The sequence below is a fragment of the Pseudorasbora parva genome, chromosome 10 (genome assembly GCF_024679245.1).
Source record: "Pseudorasbora parva isolate DD20220531a chromosome 10, ASM2467924v1, whole genome shotgun sequence".
NCBI lineage: Eukaryota > Metazoa > Chordata > Actinopteri > Cypriniformes > Gobionidae > Pseudorasbora > Pseudorasbora parva.
The window spans coordinates 38,381,553-38,401,489 of NC_090181.1; the positions used below are offsets into that span (position 1 = coordinate 38,381,553).

Genomic DNA, 19,937 nt, shown 5'->3' on the forward strand with positions numbered 1-19,937 from the left:
TTTTGGGAAATCTGGTATATATATATATATATATATATATATATATATATATATATATATATATATATATATATATATATATATATATATATATATATATATATATATATATATATATATATATATATATATATATACAGCGGAGATCAAAATTAGAGAACAATTTAGAAACATTAGATTTTTTTTCAGAAATATTGTTGATATTTATTGCTTGAAGTTTGAAGGACGATTAGCGGTGGGTATACCATTGTTCTGCTAGCAGGTTTTACAAAATAACAAGGTACTTCAACAAAAACCTTTATTTTGTCAAAACCACTGTGATCAAAATTAGAGAACAATAACCAATGCAGCACAAAAACAAAACATTACAACTAAAATGTGATGCTTACAGCAGTCAAACATTAGTAGAAGGTATAGAGGCCCTTGCTTTGAATGAGCTCAGCACATCTGCGGTCACAGGACATCACTAGATACTCAAACTGCTCCAGTGTGATCTTGGTCAAATCTTCTTCCAGTCTCTTCCACATTTCGCTAACTGTAGTGGGTTTCTTAGCCATAACTTTGTCGCCAATGATTTTACATAGATTTTCAATGGGGTTTAGATCAGACTCTGGGGCTGGCCTTTTTATTATTTCAATGTTCTCACTTTGAAGGAACTGCCTTACCTGCTTTACCTGATCGGGGGCATTGTCTTGCATAAAAATTGCGGGCTGATTGGGAGATGCTCGCAGTGGAGGAACCACATGTTGCGGAAGGAGGTTAGGATAAACAGGTTCTGAGGTTCTGCCATGTAGCTGTATAATAGGCCCAACTCCTGCTACATCCCCAAAACCATGCCACTTCCTCCTCCATCTTTTACTGACTTCTTTGGGCACTTTGGGTTCAATCTTTCCCCAGTTTGATGCCAAACATAATGTTTCCCATCGGACACAAATAAATTAAACTTGCATTCGTCACTAAAATGAACTTTGGACCAGTTCTCCTCTGTTCACACATGCTCCTCAGCAAAGGTTAGTCTAGCCTTTTGATTCTTTCTGCTGATGAGACACTTGGTCACTGCAGAGGTAGCTTTCAGTCTGAATTCTCTTAAATGACAAGACACTATATGGCAAAACAGATCCTTACTGTGTTCAGCTCTGAACTGGCGAGTAATTCCAGCTGCAGTGTTGAACTGATTCCACATTGCCTTGTCCTCTCGTGCACTGGTCTTGCGTACCTTTTTGTGTACTTGAAGGAATTTGTGTCTTTGTAAAGCTTCAATATTCTAGAAATTAGGGTCATCCCTTTGGCCTTCATCTGGACAACCTGGTGTCGTAGGGTTTCTTTCAGTAACCTTAGAGTGGCTTGCCATCTTGAAAATTGGAAAGTTTGCTTCAAGTTAAATAGGGTTTGCCAGATTATTACGGAAATTAGCATCAAGTGTCAGATTAACATCCAAAGCTTGAAGGTATCTGAAAGTGTTCTCCAATTTTGACCAGAATATTTTTCAATTGTCTTATTTAAGTTGTATATACTTACTTCAGAATATATTTCACCTGTTAGGATAATTTCAAAAAGGACAGAGCAGTGACCTTAAAATTTAGGAAATTGTATATTGTTCTCTAATTTTTTGGACACCCTGATATTTTGCAAGTTCTCCCACTAAGAAATCATCGAGGGGTCTGAAATTGTCATCGTAGGTGCATGTCCACTGTCAGAGACATAATCTAAAAAAATAATTAAAAAATCCAGAAATCACAATGTATGATTTTTTAACTATTTATTTGTATGATGCAGCTGCAAATAAGTATTTGAACACCTGAGAAAATCAATGTTAATATTTGGTACAGTAGCCTTTGTTTACAATTACAGAGGTCATCATTTCCTGTAGTTTTTCACCAGGTTTGCACACACTGCAAGGAGGGATTTTGGCCCATTCCTCCACACAGATCTTCTCTAGATCAGTCAGGTTTCTGGCCTGTCACTAAGAAATACTGAGTTTGAGATTCTCTATTGGGTTTAGGTCTGGAGACTGGCTAGGCGGCACCAGAACCTTGATATGCTTCTTACAGAGCCACTCCTTGGTTATCCAGGCTGTGTGCTTCAGGTCATTGTCATGTTGGAAGACCCAGCCTCGACCCATCTTCAATGTGACCCAATGTGACCCATCTTCAATGTGACCCCATTGTCATGTTGGAAGACCCAGCCTCGACTACCTACCCCCCCCCCCTCCCCACACATACCCAAAAACCAAAAAGACTAATCATCTTCATTCATTTAACATCATTTTAACTAGTGATAATAACCATAATGTTATAATAGGTACAGTTTATTTATTAAATAATTGTTTAATACCGTGATGTTTTTTGAGATAGTTGTCATATCGTGAAAATCTCATTATAATCACAATATAGTCCCCCACCCCCACTGTTAAAAAAAGTAACTAAGTAACTTTTACTCCGAGTACATTTTAAATGAGCTACTTTTTACTTTTACTTGAGTAAATTTTTAGACCAGTAATTTTACTTAAAATTAAGTAAAATTTCATTTAAGTAACAGTACTTTTACTTGAGTAGAATATTTCTTTACTCTTTCCACTTGTTATAGGGTTTACAAAGAATGGTGTAAAAAGGGAAAAATACCCAGTATGCGGTAGTCCTGTGGGCGAAAATGCCTTGTTGATGCTAGAGGTCAGAGGAGAATGGGCCGACTGATTCAAGCTGATAGAAGAGCAACTTTGACTGAAATAACCACTCGTTACAACCGAGGTATGCAGCAAAGCATTTGTGAAGCCACAACACACACAACCTTGAGGCGGATGGGCTACAACAGCAGAAGACCCCACCGGGTACCACTCATCTCCACTACAAATAGAAAAAAGAGGCTACAATTTGCACAAGCTCACCAAAATTGGACAGTTGAAGACTGGAAAAATGTTGCCTTGTCTGATGAGTCTCGATTTCTGTTGAGACGTAACTAATGTAAACTAACTTGCAACTAAAATGTAAACTAATATTACACAGATACTCATTTTTATTTTTATTTTAAGGGCTTTTGCTTTATTGTTGACAAACATGGTATTCACATTTATTAGAAATGGTAATACCATGATTTGTTCTAAAAAAATACATGTATAAATACATAAATATTTGAACACATAACATTTTATTTCAAGATTTGAATCCTAAAAATAATAATGATTAAAATCTAAATCTAAACAAAGATGAATACAAAAGCAAGATATTACACTTGAAAAATTTAAGTATGGATGATGGGTTTTCATTATCCAACATTCCAGACGAAGAAAGACAAAACAAAATATTAAACATCAGGAACTTACTTCTTTAGATCATCAAAAAAATATGGAATATTTGTTACAACAGACTAAAAATAAAACAATACAACTTGCATTGCTAGAGGTTACATGAACACCTACAAAACATAACAGATTCTTGCCAGTCTAAAAGAACCTGTAAAACACACACAGACACACACATGAGGCATGAGCGCAGATCCACGCTGACAGAGACGACTCCTTCCTCCCTCCCTCCCTCCCGTTCACCTCAGCAGGCCAGGAAAGTCATCCCGTTCCTGCGGTAGGCACTCTGTCGGGGAACAGCAGAGAAAAGGAAATCTGTTATGAATTAGCGCTCGAGTTCCACAGAGGCAGAAGGCCGGCTCTTGTTTTCCGGTTTCGTAGACGACACGGGCTGGAATGTGCAGCCTTTTTTTTCTCTTTAATGTTTAATCGAAGTATTTCTGGTTCTGTGGGTTACGAGACACCGTCCTCGTCTATTAGAAATGCAGATACAAAACAAATGTGGTTAACAAGTGGTTTATGAATCTATTTGGGGAAACGCCACACTGATTTGTTGAAGGCTTGACTTTAAAAATGTCACAGGGGTGTAATTGTGAGGGTCCACAGAACTGCAAAGTAGTCGTTATATGGTTCACATATTTTATTTCTGAACTGTATAACAACTAGGTTGCAAATATGTTTTATGATTCAAATATTTTTGCCTGAATAATAAAAAAAACACTATAAAATCATGCAGAAATTATACACACTACCATTCAAAAAGGTTAAGAAATCTTTTATGCTCACCAAGGCTGCATTTATTTGATCAGAAATACAGGAAAACAGCCAAATTGAGAGACATTGATACACTTTATAGTAGCTGTTCTTTTCTGTGACAATACTGTAAAATGTAATTTATTCCTGTGATGCAAAGCTGAATTTTCGGCATTACTCCAGTCCAGTGACATGATCCTTCAGAAATCATTCTAATATGCTAATTTTGCTGCTCAAGAAATATGTTTATTATTTTTTAAAGCTGGAAACAGTTGTGCTGCTTCACATTTTTTGCAAACCGTAGTTTTCCCAGGATAAAAAAACAAAAAACATTTATTTGAAACTGAAGTATTTTGTAACATTATAAATGACTTTGCTGTCACTTTCAGATGGCCTAATGTGTCTTTGCTAAATAAACGAATTAGGTTTACACACACACACACACACACACACACACACACACACACACACACACACACACACACACACACACACACACACACACACACACACACACACACACACACACACACACACACACACACACACACACACACACACAAGCTTTTGAACAATAGTGTAATTATCTGAAAACTGATGGTGGCTTCATTTGTTTTGTGTTGTTTATCTATTTTATCTATTATAATTCCATTCAGTTAATACAGAATAAATTAAATGGTTAAAAAATAAATTGCTCATGTGCACCAGGCCAACTTAAAATATATATATTTTTTTAGTTGTAAATGAAGCATTCATTTTACTTGGTAATTTTTAAAAGCAAATTTCGCAATTTTTAATCAAAAGTTTTGTTAAAAACGATATAAACCAACATGAATGTGATGTTCTCAGTTAGTCGTGTAACCTTCACACAGGGCTTAATGTTTAACATCATCTGTCATTTGAGTTACCATAAGCGCTTGGTTGGATGGTAACAAGTGGTCACACACAAACATCATTTTAATTATTTAAGGACATGTTTCTGCCAACAGAGATCTGTATTTTATGAACATAACCATCATATCACCACAAACCCGGGGTGAAAGGCGGATGCAGTCACGGGCAACATATAAAAATAACAAGTGTCTTTATGAACTGAACACAGCAAACTCCTCTGACAGTCTGTTATAGCCCTATTAATTATGATTATTCAACCACAGGAAGAAAAACTGTAGCAGGACAATACAGTATACAGCTGCATTGTGGGTAAAAAAGAAAGAAAGAAGCCGACAGAATCCAAACCAACTCTGGGTGGTAGATTGTTATATATGTCATTTAATTTCCTCGTCATAAAAGAAATGGAGAATTCAAACCAGATGTGTGCTGTTTGGCCTCGTCCTTACGATACAATTTGTTTTTTTGATGCGTGTGTTTTTGCATTCGTATTATGGCGAACTCTCTTCATTTGTCTGGCATTTTAACGGGACACAAAAGCGAAATGGAGACAGGTCCCAGACGGTACAGGAAAACAGACGACTCAAACTAGATACAGGCCTAGAAACATGAACTGACTGGAAAAAAAACACACGACAGAATAAGGCAAAAAAGAAAGGATATTGTGAAAGCTCTCATTCCACATCTGACAACCTGGAACTTATAAAGCGAGATTCCCGCATATCAAAGCTCAAAGGTCGAGGCTTGATTTGCTCGCGACTTCTGTTTCTTTGGGTCATTATCTCGGAGTCAAATTATAGGATCAGCACACTGGAAAGCAGATTGCTAATCAGGAAGAATGAGGAACAGGAGAACATACGATCCTCTGGTCAAGAATCGACTTTTGCGTTTACACCTGTATCTGTTACACTGGATGTGGGAAAAACTGCATTCAAATTGAACTTGATACACTGACAACGCATTTAAAACACGACCCATCGGTTTCACAGACATGGCTTAAGCTAAGTCCCAGACTAAAATGCATGTTTGAGATGTTTAACTGAAAGCAGCTTGCCCTAACATTATTAAACATGATTAAAATATGTCAGTGCCATTGTTTTCTTTCAGTATGCACACCTTTTTTCCCTTTTAAAAGCTACTGATGTCCTAATTTAACTAGGCCCAATTTAACCCACTGAATGAGCTGTTTTTGGGCCCTTTAGAAGTTTTGACATGCTCTGAAATGTGTGCTTTTTTCAGATGATTATAAACACATTAATGGCAAACCTGGGCTACCCTAATATGTGATCAACATGTATATACATGCTTGTATTTTTCACAGAATAATGTTTATGCATGGTTTAAAAACATAAATAATAAAAATAAGGACTCAAAACACACATGCACATGACGTTGAATGACATCCCATTCTTAATCCGTAGGGTTTAATAAGGAGTTGGCCCACCCTTTGCAGCTATAACAGCTTCAACTCTTCTGGAAAGGCTTTCCACAAGGTTTAGGAGTGTGTTTACAGGAATGTTTGACCATTCTTCTAGAAGTGCATTTGTGAGGTCAGGCACTGATGTTGGAAGAGAAGCCCTGGCTCACAATCTCCGCTCGAATTCATCCCAAATGTGTTCTGTCGGGCATCCCCAAACGGTTCCCACAAAGTTGGGAGCGTGAAATTGTCCAAAATGTATGCTGAAGCATTAATTATTCACTGGAACTAAGGGGTGAAGCCCAAACCCTGAAAAGCAACCCCACATCATAATCCCCCCTCCACTAAACTTTACACCCAGCAAAATGCAGTCAGGCAAGTATCATTCTCCTGGCAACCGCCAAACTCAGACAGAAAAGCATGATTTGTCACTCCACGTCTCCACTAGAGTCCAGTGGCAGTGTGCTTTACACCTATACAGCCGCCGCTTTGATTGCACTTGGTGATCTAAAGCTTGGATGCAGTTGCTCGGCCATGGAAACCCATTCCATGACTCTCTATGCAGTGTTCTTGAGCTTATCTAAGTTTGGAGGTCTGTAGCTATTGACTCTGCAGAAAGTTTGCAACTTCTGCGCACTGTGCGCCTCAGCATGCGCTGACCCCACTCTATGATTTTACATGGCAGAGTTGCTGTTGTTCCAATTTCTTTCACTTTGTTATAATAGCACTAACAGTTGACAGTGGAATACGTAGTAGTGAGGAAATTTCACGAATGGACTTATTGCACAGGTGGCAACCTATCACTGTACCACCCTTGAATTAACTGAGCTCTTGAGAGCGACCCATCCTTTCACAAATGTTTGTGATAAAAACAACTGAATTCAATGATTTGGAGGGGTGTCTCAATACTTTTGGCAATTTAGTGTATATGAACAAGCTTTTAAAATTAAAACAAAGGTTTGAATTAACATTAAAAAATTAAAAAAACCTGATTCAATATAGATGTTTTGGCTTTCTGAACTGATGGATTCAAATTTCAGTGAATTTTAATCTGATTCCGTTTCTCTAAGCTTGACAGATTGAGCATGAATGGTGCTTTATTAAAAGCTGGATTTTTCCAGCACAGCAAATTCTCAGTTACCTTCGGCCTTGCACAACATTGCAGGCTTATTTTCCAACATAAAAATACACATCCTCAAGGAAGCTGACCAAGAGGGGTTCCCTAAAGATCTTGAAAAATAAATAGCCATGAAATCCACCCTGATATATGTATATAATGTGCATGTTCAAGGGGAAGCAATTGAGATATATCTCAGGGAAGAGTTCCTTCCTGTATGGAATATATTTTCAACCTGACGTCTGCACATGAGACCTGTCGCAGCGTCTCAACTCTTGTCCTCCCCTCTGCTAATTATTTATACTTTGCGAACGGAAAAGAAGGGAAAACAGCACAAACTCGACTTCAGTGTCTGTATCTGCATACAGTGTGGAACAGTGGCAGAAATTATTTTTTTTCACCAAGCATTGGGAAGTATTTTTGAAATTTTTAAATTGTAACCAAAAATACATGCAGTTATTCATTTTCTCAAAAGTTAAAATTAATTAAAACAAATAAAACAAATTAAAAATATGAACAATTAACAGTAAAATAAAGCTCAAAACAAAATCAAATTGTAATAATATATATTTTTTAAATATATATATTTAAGAAATATTCAAAACACAGCTATTTAATCTAACATAGATACAAGAAACGTATTAAAAATGGAAAATTATTATTAAAAAATGACTAAAGTTTGATTGAACGATTGTATAGATTTAAAAAAATCCTTTTTTACTTATTCATAATTTATTGTTATATTTTTCCAGTCCCAAGGCATGATTAAAGCACTTTATACTGTCTAAAGTAAAGATTCGACAGAATCACTGTTTCAAGACTGATTTGAGGCTTTCTTCGCATCAAAAATAAATATACACTCTAAAAAAAAAACAAGTTGGGTTGAAAATGCACCGACCCAACAATTGGGTTGTTTTAACCCAATGGTTGAGTTGTTTTAACCCAATGGTTGAGTTGTTCTTACCCAGCAATTGGGTTGTCTTAAGCAACATTTAACCCAACCACTGGGTTAAAACAACTCAACCATTGGGTTAAAACAACTCAACCATTGGGTTAAAACAACCCAATTGTTGGGTCGGTGCATTTTCAACCCAACTTGGGTTGTTTTTAACCCAGCATTTTTTAGAGTGTATTAGCCCCACATTTAACAACACTCAAACTGAAACAGCAGGCTTTTGGTGCCATTTTTGAGCTGAATCCTACTTCACACATCTGCTTCTGAGGACAGAAAGTATGGTGTGAAACAGAGGAAATCAAGGAGTGAATTCACTAAACACACTTGCCCAATGCCCTTCAGCACCTGCAAGTTAATCAAGATGGTAAACTGAGGAAGTTCAAATGATTTTCAAATAAAAATGACAGAGTGAAATGTAAAAGGACACAGATTAAAGGAAAGCTGTATAAAAGATCAGATCTCATTGATCTTCTATTTGAATTCCATTAACAACGCTGTAGGAGAATATCAATTCAGGGCAAATTCAAACGCGGGTGAAACATTCCACCTTTGTGCTTTTGCAAACTGCCTCGCAATAGCTCCGCTCGACCATTCATAAATCTCAATTTTTTGCAGTTAAATAGTGCTAAGTAAGACCTCCGCTCCCCCCTTATGGAAACACTCCACGGAGGTCTCCAGGTTCAGACCCGGCTCATCCAGGCAGGCCTCCGGCCTTGGCAGTGGGTGGCAGGCCACGGCCGCCCTCCGCACCTCTGCCGGGGCGAAACCGACCTGACGGGCTCCAAGAAAAACTAGAGAAAAAAAAAAACTGCAACATGGGCAGAGGAAGCATCTGTGTGGAGAGAGGCTTTCTGATGAAATATCGCCTGCTGACAGTACAAGAAGGAAGAGGCTGTGCGGTTTCAGAGCCCGCGTACAGAAGCGCCGCTGTAAAAACGCATTCCAGTAGCCCAGCAACTGACCCTCGCTGATTTTATTGCCTGTATACATTACGGGCTCTGCTGCAATCCAGAGCGTATGGATCAGAAATCTGGGATCGGTCGATACGGAAGGCTGGCAGGGGTCTGGAAGGCTTTATTGGACGCACGCTCGTGGCCTTCACTTCAGTGAATGGTCACCACATGTTGGCGGTTATTTGTGCAAGCTGTTAAATTTGCATTGGTAGCATGATGTGAATTAATGATTTTCTCCAACCGTGTGAGCCTGACACAAAATCTATAGTAAAATAAAAAAGTCTGGATTTTATATTCACGAGCAATATGCTCTTGGATGGCAGTTGTTTATACAAAGGTCAAAAGAGTCACATAATGCATTTATTGCTTTATTAATTTAAAACGGATCATTACGGACAGTCCACTGTCATGTTAGTGAAAAGAAAAGATAAGCCCAAAATAAAAAAATTAAAAGCTAATGTCATGTTTTACTTAAAGGGTGGTCGAACAATATGGGTTTATCCATGCCCAATACCAATATTTAGACAGCAGTGTGACAAATAACCATATTGTACTGATATAAACCTGTAAATATATAACCAAAAGGTTATATATAGGTTTATATATAAATATTAAATATCATCACCTTTTGGACCCACTTTATATTAGATGGACTTAACTACTATGAACTAACATTTACAACAACAAAAAACCCATTCCATCATACCTGTCCATAATTTTACCTGTATCTAATATAAAGTGTGGCACTGCCTTTAATCAAAAATACAGTACAGACAGTAATATTGTGAAATATTATTACATTTTAAATTATGTTTACATTTGAATATATTTAAGATTTGTTTTCCTGTTGAATTTTCAGCATCATTACTCCACGTCTTCAGTGTCACATGATCCTTCAGAAATCATTCTGATCATCACTGGCTGCTCTAGAAATATTTATGAATATTATCAGCGTTTAACATTTTTGTGGAAATGGGGATACATTTTTGGGATACCTTGATGAATGGAAAGCATTTATTTGCATTTATTAACCGTATTACAGTAACACTTTATTTTAAAGTGTCCTTGTTGCATATACTATTACTGTTATCATAGTAATAACAGTAAATAATGCATAATAACACGCAACTAACCCTAAACCAAACGATAAACCTACCAAAAGCAAGTACAAGTTGTTAATGTATATCACTGAGTACTTAAATATATAATTACACTGTAACAATGGCATCGTAAAATAAAGTCTAACCAAATATATGGTGTATCATTATAAACTGACTGTCCCTTTTGATAAATATTTCATCCTTGCTGAATAAAAGTATTTTTTTAAACTTTTTATTTTTACTTCACAGTTTGAAATCAATTATTGTTTCCATAAAATGTTAAGCAGGCAAATATGCTCTTAAAATTGATAACAACAACAATAATAATAATAAACAATTATAAATAATAATATTAATAATAATAATAATTATTATTATTATTATTATTATTATAATAATTATTATTATTAGTAGTAGTATTTATTCAAAAGTTTGGAAATAACTATACTTAAAAAAAAAAAAAAAAAATATATATATATATATATATATATATATATATATATATATATATATATAATTATTTCCAGAGAAGAAAGAGGGTCGACAATTCTGATATCTGTTATGCATGTTATGCGCATATATATCTCTCTCTCTCTCTCTCTCTCTCTCTCTCTCTCTCTCTCTCTCTCTCTCTCTCTCTCTCTCTCTCTCTCTCTCTCTCTCTCTCTCTCTCTCTCTCTCTCTCTCTCTCTCTCTCTCTCTCTCTCTCTATATATATATATATATATATATATAAAATTATTTCCAGAGAAGAAAGAGGGTTGACAATTCTGATATATATATATATATATATATATATATATATATATATATATATATAAAATTATTTCCAGAGAAGATATATATACATATATATATATATATCTTGTCTCTATTAGAACATTTTATAGTGACTGATCACATCTAAAAAGAATTGTTGGCCAAACTGAATTTCTGTTAATTAAATTGCATCAATTCACAGAAATTAAGTTTGGTCAAATGAACATTTTTTATGTGATCAGTCACCAATTTTCAATTGGAAACCTAATTTTTTTTTTCTTCTTCTTCTTTTTTTTTTAACAGTGTTTTAGTCCTATTCATTCATATTATAATTCACAGTACTGTAAATATGTTCATTATCTGCAAATAATTATTCTGACTGAACCTGTCTTTATACTTTTTAATATTTGTTATTCTTAAATGTTATGTGTTTTGTTATATTCATATGTTTGTACTGGAAGCTTCAATACCAAGGTAAACTCCTTGTGTGTGCCAGCATGCTTGGCAATGCAGTTTTAATTCTGAATACATTTGCTTAAGCAGAAAATCATCATGATTTCTGAAGGATAATGTGACACTGAAGGCTGGAGTAATGATACTGAAAATTCAGCTTTGATCACAGAAATAAAACACACAAATATATCCACACAGAAAACAGAAATATTTCACAATTTTACAGCATTTTTGATTCAATAAATGCAGCCTTGATGAGCACAAACAACTTCTTAAAAAAAATAAATAAAAAAAAAATAAAAAAAAATAAATATATATATAATATATATATTTATAAAATATAATATATATAATATATATATATATATTGCTATCAAACTTTTGGACACACAAACTTTTGTGTATATAATTGAAATTTGTACACTTCAATTATATACACATTTTTTAACAGACTTCAAATTATCACAAATCAGAAATCTTTTGTTCTCTTAATATATGTATATTCTTGTATACGTTTATATGCAAATATTTTTAGTTATGAGAGGTGAATTGCACTAATATTAAACACAGCGTGATTTTATCACCATTACAAGGAGAGAACAGCTCGGCTCATAAAAGAACTCTCTAGTGCTTTGGCCATTTTGGCAGGAAAAAACAGAGCCAAGTTGAAAGAGAAGCTTCTTTGGTCGTCTTGTTTGCGTGAGGAAGGAAACTGTTTGCACTTCTCTTTTCTAGCCTGTTAAGCTATATCACTGCCAGGATTGAGCAGAAAAAAGATGGATGACCCCTGGTGAGAGGAGGTTTATCTTTGATCAGTTCTGCTGTGTCCTCTCGTTGGCCGTTGAGTCTCAGGCGGCCGCGTAAATGTGAGAGACAAACTGTCTCCTCTCCGTTGAGAGATGACACTCCAATTATCAGTGCTGCACTGAGGGGAACACATGTAACTCATTAGCTAGAATATCATTCTGCATGCCTCTTATTTTTATGCCAAATAAAAAAAAATGGTGGCCATCAGGCATTGTTTACCGCGTGTCACAAACAATGTGCCACGGGTCTCGTGCGTGACCGTTTCAAACAGTCATTGTTTTACGGTACCCGGTCGGTTTGATGAACACAGAAACATTGTTAGTGTCAATAAACAAAACCAAGTCCTTCACACGCACCATAAAACTGAGTGCTGTGCATATTTCAGCCTCGAACACCTCCAATAGTTCGCTTCTTGTCATTTTTACACAAAGTCCGCAGGCCAAGAAACACATTAGACAAAAGGGTCAGGAATACATTTAAACACTTCAGCACAAAAAGAACATAAATACCAGCAAAGAAAAACAAAGATCTGTCACAGACCAAGCCTAGGCAGGAACTTCACCCCAAAGACTGGAAGAGAAAAAGAAAGGGATTGTTCGCTCAAAAAAAAAAAAAAAGGAAATATTTGTCATCATTTACTCACCCCCATGTTGTTCCAAACTATATGAACTTCTTTCTTCTGTGGAACACTAGGGCTAACACTAGGTTCATTTTGTTAATTGCTAATTCTGAAAATGTTACAATAAGATTTGATTATTTATTCGATTTTGTATTTAAGTGGGTTCAATGAATTTTTTAAAGGTGCACTATGTAGTATTTTTGCAGTAAAATATCCAAAAAACACTAGGCCAGTGTTATATATTTTGTTCAGTTGAGTTCTTACAATATCCCAAATGTTTCCAACTATTTGTACAGTGTGATTACAACTTTTTGTAATTGTGAGAAATTTAACCAAGGAGCCGGGACATCTGAGGGAGTCGCCTGTCAATTGTGTCATATTCGTGTTACCCTCGGTTTCTGTTTTAATAAAATAAACGTTTTTTATTTTATTTGGCAGAAACACTTTGCTCTTACTGCAGTTTGCAACAAGTGTCACAGCAGCCGCTGAGTGAAAAATAACATCGTTTTAAACACAGGGACGGAAAATGTACATATAGTGTAGCTTTAGAGGTGCACTATGCAACCTTTCCGTCTAGAGGGCACCTATTCAAAACAAAGGTGTAGTTTGATGACGCCAAGTTTGAGCTCAGCATCTTGAGACATGTGGTCTTCACCTCACAGCCGGTGGAAAAGAATCGGATAGGACAGGACTCGGGCAGAAATCATGTTCATGGATGCAGTTATTAACATTACTGTAGTATGAAGCAGAGCAGGACAGAGTGTTGTGGAGCTAAACAAGGCCACTTGAGCCATTGTTACGCAAACACACGGTTCGCGAGCAAAGGGATTTTTATTATGACGGGACACAGTCGCGGGCGCCAGCGCTATTTCAGCTTTTCCGCTCATGAGTATGAGGTAACATAGCTCTGTTTATCATATTACATACATTTAAGTGTGTTTAAAATTATGACGTGACTCTGTGCGTTCGCTCGGTGGCTGCTGTGACACTTGTTCAGACTGCTAAGAGTAAAGCACTTCTGCAGAATAAAACCGAGAACCGAGGGTAACGCAGATATGATGCAATTGACAGGCGACTCCCTCAGACGCTCTGCTCAGACGTCCCCGCTGCTTAGTTAAAATAGCAATTTTTTCAGTTTAAAAATAGTTGGAAACATTTGGGATATTGTAAGTACTCAACTGAACAAAATATATAACACTGGCCTAGTGGTTTTTGATATTTTACAGCAAAAATACAAAATAGTTAAATAGTGCACCTTAAAATGCTTCACCTAAAGCTCAATCATACTTAATTATTTGATATGTATATGAGCTTATTCTTTTCATCTTTGTCCAGTGTCTGTGCTATTTTTCTCCAAAAGTTATGACCAGTAAAAATGCTTTTGTATTTTTTAAAACTAAAGTTGAATCTATTGCTAGCATGTTAACTATTGTGTAGGATAGTTTCAATGTATCCATCTTATTCTCTGTGGGGCTTCTGTTAAAATGATTATGGGTGTAAAATGATTATGGGTGTAACATCTGGAAGATAGTAAAAGTAGCAGTAAACTAATTAGTCTCAGTGGCTAATTGTCAAAAGTGTTTCTTTCTGAAGTGATTTCAACTAAAATTTAACAAATATTGTTTTGTGTTTTAACATGTATTGTTATTTATTTATGTATTTATTATTCTAAAATGTCATTGCGGAGCTCTGACAGTAGAAGGCAGAGGTATGATCACATTTTTCTGTTTGAGGCGTAACAGTTTGTTTTGCAGCCATACTCGTAATATGCGGGTGCGACATACCCCACCACTTTTTGCCAGGGTCGATATTGTCCCCACCACTTTTTGAAACATCTCATGGATAAACCTGCCCAATAAAGAACACGAAAACAAAATACTTTTAAGTATTTAAGTAAGTTAAAGGGGGGGTGAAACGCGCATTACTAGAGCGAGAAAGGAAATGCACGCCCGTAAACACTATCTCAGGTGCAGATCCAGTCGTCCGTGAACACTTATGTCGCGCACCGCGCTCCACTTTATTCCTATGGGTGACGTCGAGCGACTTCAACGCTTCAGCACAGCATTCCGGGAAGGCAGCGCTGCATTTGAACCGATTTTAACGCAGAAATGACGGGAAGCTTCACAACATTGCTTCAGTCGCGTCTCAAAGTGGATTTCCACGCCTCTGCTGTCACAGGACTTCACCAAATCATACCAAAGAAGTGTGTTTTTGACGGAGCGGTCCCAGCGATAAAGGTTCGGTCCTGCTTTGGAAGCAGCCGGTGAGTAAAATGGCTTCAAATGTCTGCTGTTGGCTCGTCGCGTGAGTAAACATCAGTAAACGACACGATCGCGTGCTTCGTCATTCAAATGCGCTAACGGTTACTCCATAGTTGTTCTATGTATAACGTTACACTAGTCTGACGTGCAAAACCGTTTTGCTTGCTACTGCTAATGTTTAGTCGCATACAATAGTCCATAAACCGAATCATGTCCTCATAAACTGCGAGTAAAGACACACAAATGTTGACAGGCCACTAAATACAGTACATACCACAGAGACGGACGTCCTGCTGTTGCTGTTTCTCCTGTTCAATTTATTTCTGCCTCAGATTTGATTCTGGATAATATATCTATTAGCTAAGATAGCCATGGGTTTCTCCACGCTTGAGGACGTCACCGCTTTGTTCGCGATCGTCATTCTTTAGCTCCGCCCACTCGATGCTCCTCCAGGCGCTCGTTTTTTTCCGGAAAGACTCGGTACAGCCTATATTTCTTTTATAAATATAATAAAACTAAAGACTTTTCAGAGATATGAAGGATGCAATACTACTCCATAGGTACTCAAGATTGACATGAGATTGACTGAAACTGAGTGTTTCACCCCCCCTTTAACTACAAGAGCTCAATTGTTTTAGTTTTTTTAAATAAGAGGAGGTTAGGGTTAGGATTGTTATCAGTGGCACATAGTTGTCTTGTGGCTGGTGCACACTGTGATGAGCACTTTAATCTATCGCTTAACACTCTTTTTATTCCGGTGAAATCAGAAAACAAAATGCACAAAAAACTGTCCTCGCTCTTGACATACAATCACAGATGATATTGGGTTTTGATGAGAAAAAAAAACTACACAAGGGCAGATTAGAACCCAGAACCTCTGACACACACAACAAAAGTTGTACTACTAGACTATTAGGGAATACAAACACATTTTTCACGCAAGGAATCATGGGAGATAGGAATAAGGAGGATAGGCTACAAAACCTTAATACAGCGTTCCAGATGCATGAAAACATACAATGCTCCCATGGATAGACTACCTTCAAATATCAGGCACTTCCCCAATTAATTATAAACTACATTTTCTTCATTGAATAATAAAAAAAAAATTTCACTGGTAGTTTACTTTCACTAAAATGAAATTATTCAAATTAAAATTAATGGAAATTATATTAAAAAATATATATTAATAACATAAATAATTAAAATAACAGCCAAACAACTTTTATGCTGCATTCTGAATTGCCTTGTATGCTGCATTGTATGGTCTTCTAAAATGAAATGATAGCTTTGCAAGAAAAAGTTTCTCTCCACCGTATCTCTTAAATCTCATTCACACTTACGTATTTTCAAACTTGAAAGTGAGCGCAAAAGGGATTTGAGAGCTGCGATTTCCAACAAATAATGACTTTGGTCTTTTCCTAAAACAAAGATATAGTTGGCTCTATCATACGGCGCAGCACACATTGGAACAACATAAGGGTGTGTAAATGATGATAAATGACAGGACTTTCATTTTTGGGTGGACTAACCTTTTACAAACGTGTGAATGAAAGGTCTGAGAGGCATGTAAAGACAAGATAGGAGAAAGACGCATGAGTGTGCATTTCGCTGACCGTAATGAGATGTTACCATAAGCGTAACTCCTGCTCGTGCATATTCATGAGCAGCATAAGACAGATGTGGGAATGTGTGCGAGCTCTCGAGTGTGTGCGCTGGCGCCCGAGAGCTCCGGGAGGAGGGAGAGGACAGGGATACGCGCAGTGGTCCTGTCTGCTTGGAGCCGACTGAATTGGATCAAGGCTGCGGTCCATACGAGATGGCGTATGACCGGGACTTCCCCACCGTCAGACTGCCAGCGCTCAAGTCTGCCTGCAAGTTCAACTGTATCAATGTACAGTCGTCCCGGGTCAGAACCTCCTTCAAACGGCTTCGATCTGAAATCCAGAGGGCTTAGGAAAATAGACAAGGCTAAGTGTGGGTTTTAATGCAATAACGAATTTCAGACCGTCTTCCCGCTCGCTCTCTCTCTTGAGCCTATCGTGTCTGTAAAATCATCGTGTCCGGCTTTCGTGGATAGAATAAGCAGGATGGTGTGGATAACGATTACTAGTATGCTTCTAATTGATCACAAATCAATATGTCTGGTTGTTTTTTGACAATACTAAAAATATATATTATTAATACAAAAATGATCAATGACAATTACACATTATTCTCTGCCTTCCTACTTTTAGTTAAAATATGAAACATCCATTTAAAACATCTTTATGTGGACCCTATAACCTCGACCATTACAAGTGCTTCATTAGTGTCTAACCCACACCATAAACCTAAAAACGTATTCTTACTCTTAACCCTCAAACAAAGAGATGTCAGATAGTGAGGATCGGCCTTTACTTTACTTACACTGTCCTCAATCCGATGGTCTAAACTGGTCCACACAGTACACATACCCACTCAGTAGCGTGTATATGTGTGTGTATACAGTGGACGGACGGAGGGACGGACGGACAGACAGAGACAGACAGACAGAGACAGACAGACAGACAGACAGACAGAGAGACAGACAGACAGACAGACAGACAGACAGACAGACAGACAGACAGACAGACAGACAGACAGACAGACAGACAGACAGACAGACAGACAGACAGACAGACAGACAGACAGACAGACAGACAGACAGACAGACAGACAGACAGACAGACAGACAGACAGACAGACAGACAGACAGACAGACAGACAGACAGACAGACAGACAGACAGACAGACAGACAGACAGACAGACAGACAGACAGACAGACAGACAGACAGACAGACAGACAGACAGACAGACAGACAGACAGACAGACAGACAGACAGACAGACAGACAGACAGACAGACAGACAGACAGACAGACAGACAGACAGACAGACAGACAGACAGACAGATAGATAGATAGATAGATAGATAGATAGATAGATAGATAGATAGATAGATAGATAGATAGATAGATAGATAGATAGATAGATAGATAGATAGATAGATCGATCGATCGATCGATCGATCGATAGATAGATAGATAGATAGATAGATAGATAGATAGATAGATAGATAGATAGATAGATAGATAGATAGATAGATAGATAGATAGATAGATAGATAGATAGATAGATAGATAGATAGATAGATAGATAGATAGGGTCACCTTGATTTATATAGCACTTTTTACAATACAGATTGTTTAAAAGCAGCTATACAGTACACATTACAATAAAAAAGTGATGGAGTTATGAATCCCTACAGATCTTGATATTGCTTAATTCAGAGGGTTTGTTGTAAACAGCACTATTATAATCAGAATTTGAGCTCTATCCTCAAGTCTGAGCAGAAGAAATGCTAAAAGCGATGTGATTTAGAGTAAAGCGGCACCTTCGAGAGTTCTGGGCAAAGGATTAGAGTTGTTATTGTGCTGCGGAGCCATTATTTGGGGAGTCGAAACGCAGCCAGATCCAGCGCACTCCAGCGGGGAAGTGCATCCCCAGAACTCTGACTTAATGGGCCGTACTGTACACCACCTCGCTGTGAAGTGGGATTTGGGGGTCAGCATGTGGAAAAACCCACCGTAAATCAATAGCATCTGAAACAGCCAGGAGGACTCGCAGGCAGCACTCCGCTCTCTCGAAGCCTGAAGATGAGACTTTATTCAAAAATAATAGCCAGTCTGTTTACTGCGCCACGAGATGGATTACATGGCACTGAAATAAATACTTCCAGATGCGGCTCAACAGAAATTATACTGAAGAAGAGGGGGAGAAAAAAAAAAAAAACGACTCCATAAATCTAGAGAGAGAAATAGCAAAGCGTTTTCTGGCACCAAACGCTCGGCTTCATGCTTCTAATGGCATAGTATTTTTATATCAATGCTTCAACAAATAAGAAAAGATAGGCCGCCATTGCCAACACTTTGGCGTAAAATAAAAACAAATACAGTTCTTTGTGTTCAAGGCTCATAATCCAGGAAGTTGGACATTACTGCAGAGTGCTGTTCTTTCTCTGATAAACGTATTTCAAAGACAAATATTACGCTTTACTTCAAATGGCGCCAGTACTTGGGCTGTATTTCTGCACTGGGAGGTTTGAATATCATTTCGATAAAATATTGCCTCTTTGGAAGACTACCGTATGCCATTTTCCCATTCCAACTGACCCACTTCTGTAAGACTCTGCCAGTCCAACCGTTCACTTGACATCCACAAAGCAATTTCATGGAGTAATAACAAGCTATTCAAACCACAGGGAAGAATGCCTCTACTTGTAAATGTGTAATTGTTAGAGAAGGTTTTCAATGGCTCTGTAGACACTGAGCGCAGGAACTGGCGTCTGATGCCAACACGAGGGACGCAACTGGAATTCAGGGATGTAAAACCTGGTCCAAAGAGCCGTTTATAGTGCAGCATTTATGAGGCATTGAAAAGGGCACAGAAACGGGGAGTTCTGTGGATGTCAGCAGCCCAGTACAAGACGTCCATCCTCCGATATAGAGACGATGGAGCAATAAACAAGAGAGG

The 19,937-nt window shown here is 37.4% G+C and overlaps 1 protein-coding gene across 5 annotated transcripts in view; it reads right to left on the reverse strand.

Moving 5' to 3' along the window:
* Positions 1-2,620: 2,620 nt before the first annotated feature.
* The window catches only part of supt3h (SPT3 homolog, SAGA and STAGA complex component), a 180,297-nt gene continuing 162,980 nt past the window's right edge, over positions 2,621-19,937 (reverse strand). For 4 of the 5 annotated variants that reach the window (XM_067456035.1, XM_067456039.1, XM_067456038.1 and 1 more), the window contains one exon: positions 3,545-3,613. In XM_067456035.1, the coding sequence (XP_067312136.1) occupies positions 3,560-3,613 (54 nt within the window). In that variant the 3' untranslated portion in view covers positions 3,545-3,559. Of the gene's footprint in view, positions 3,614-19,937 lie in introns of all 5 variants that reach the window. The other variant, XM_067456036.1, reaches the window with a different exon arrangement.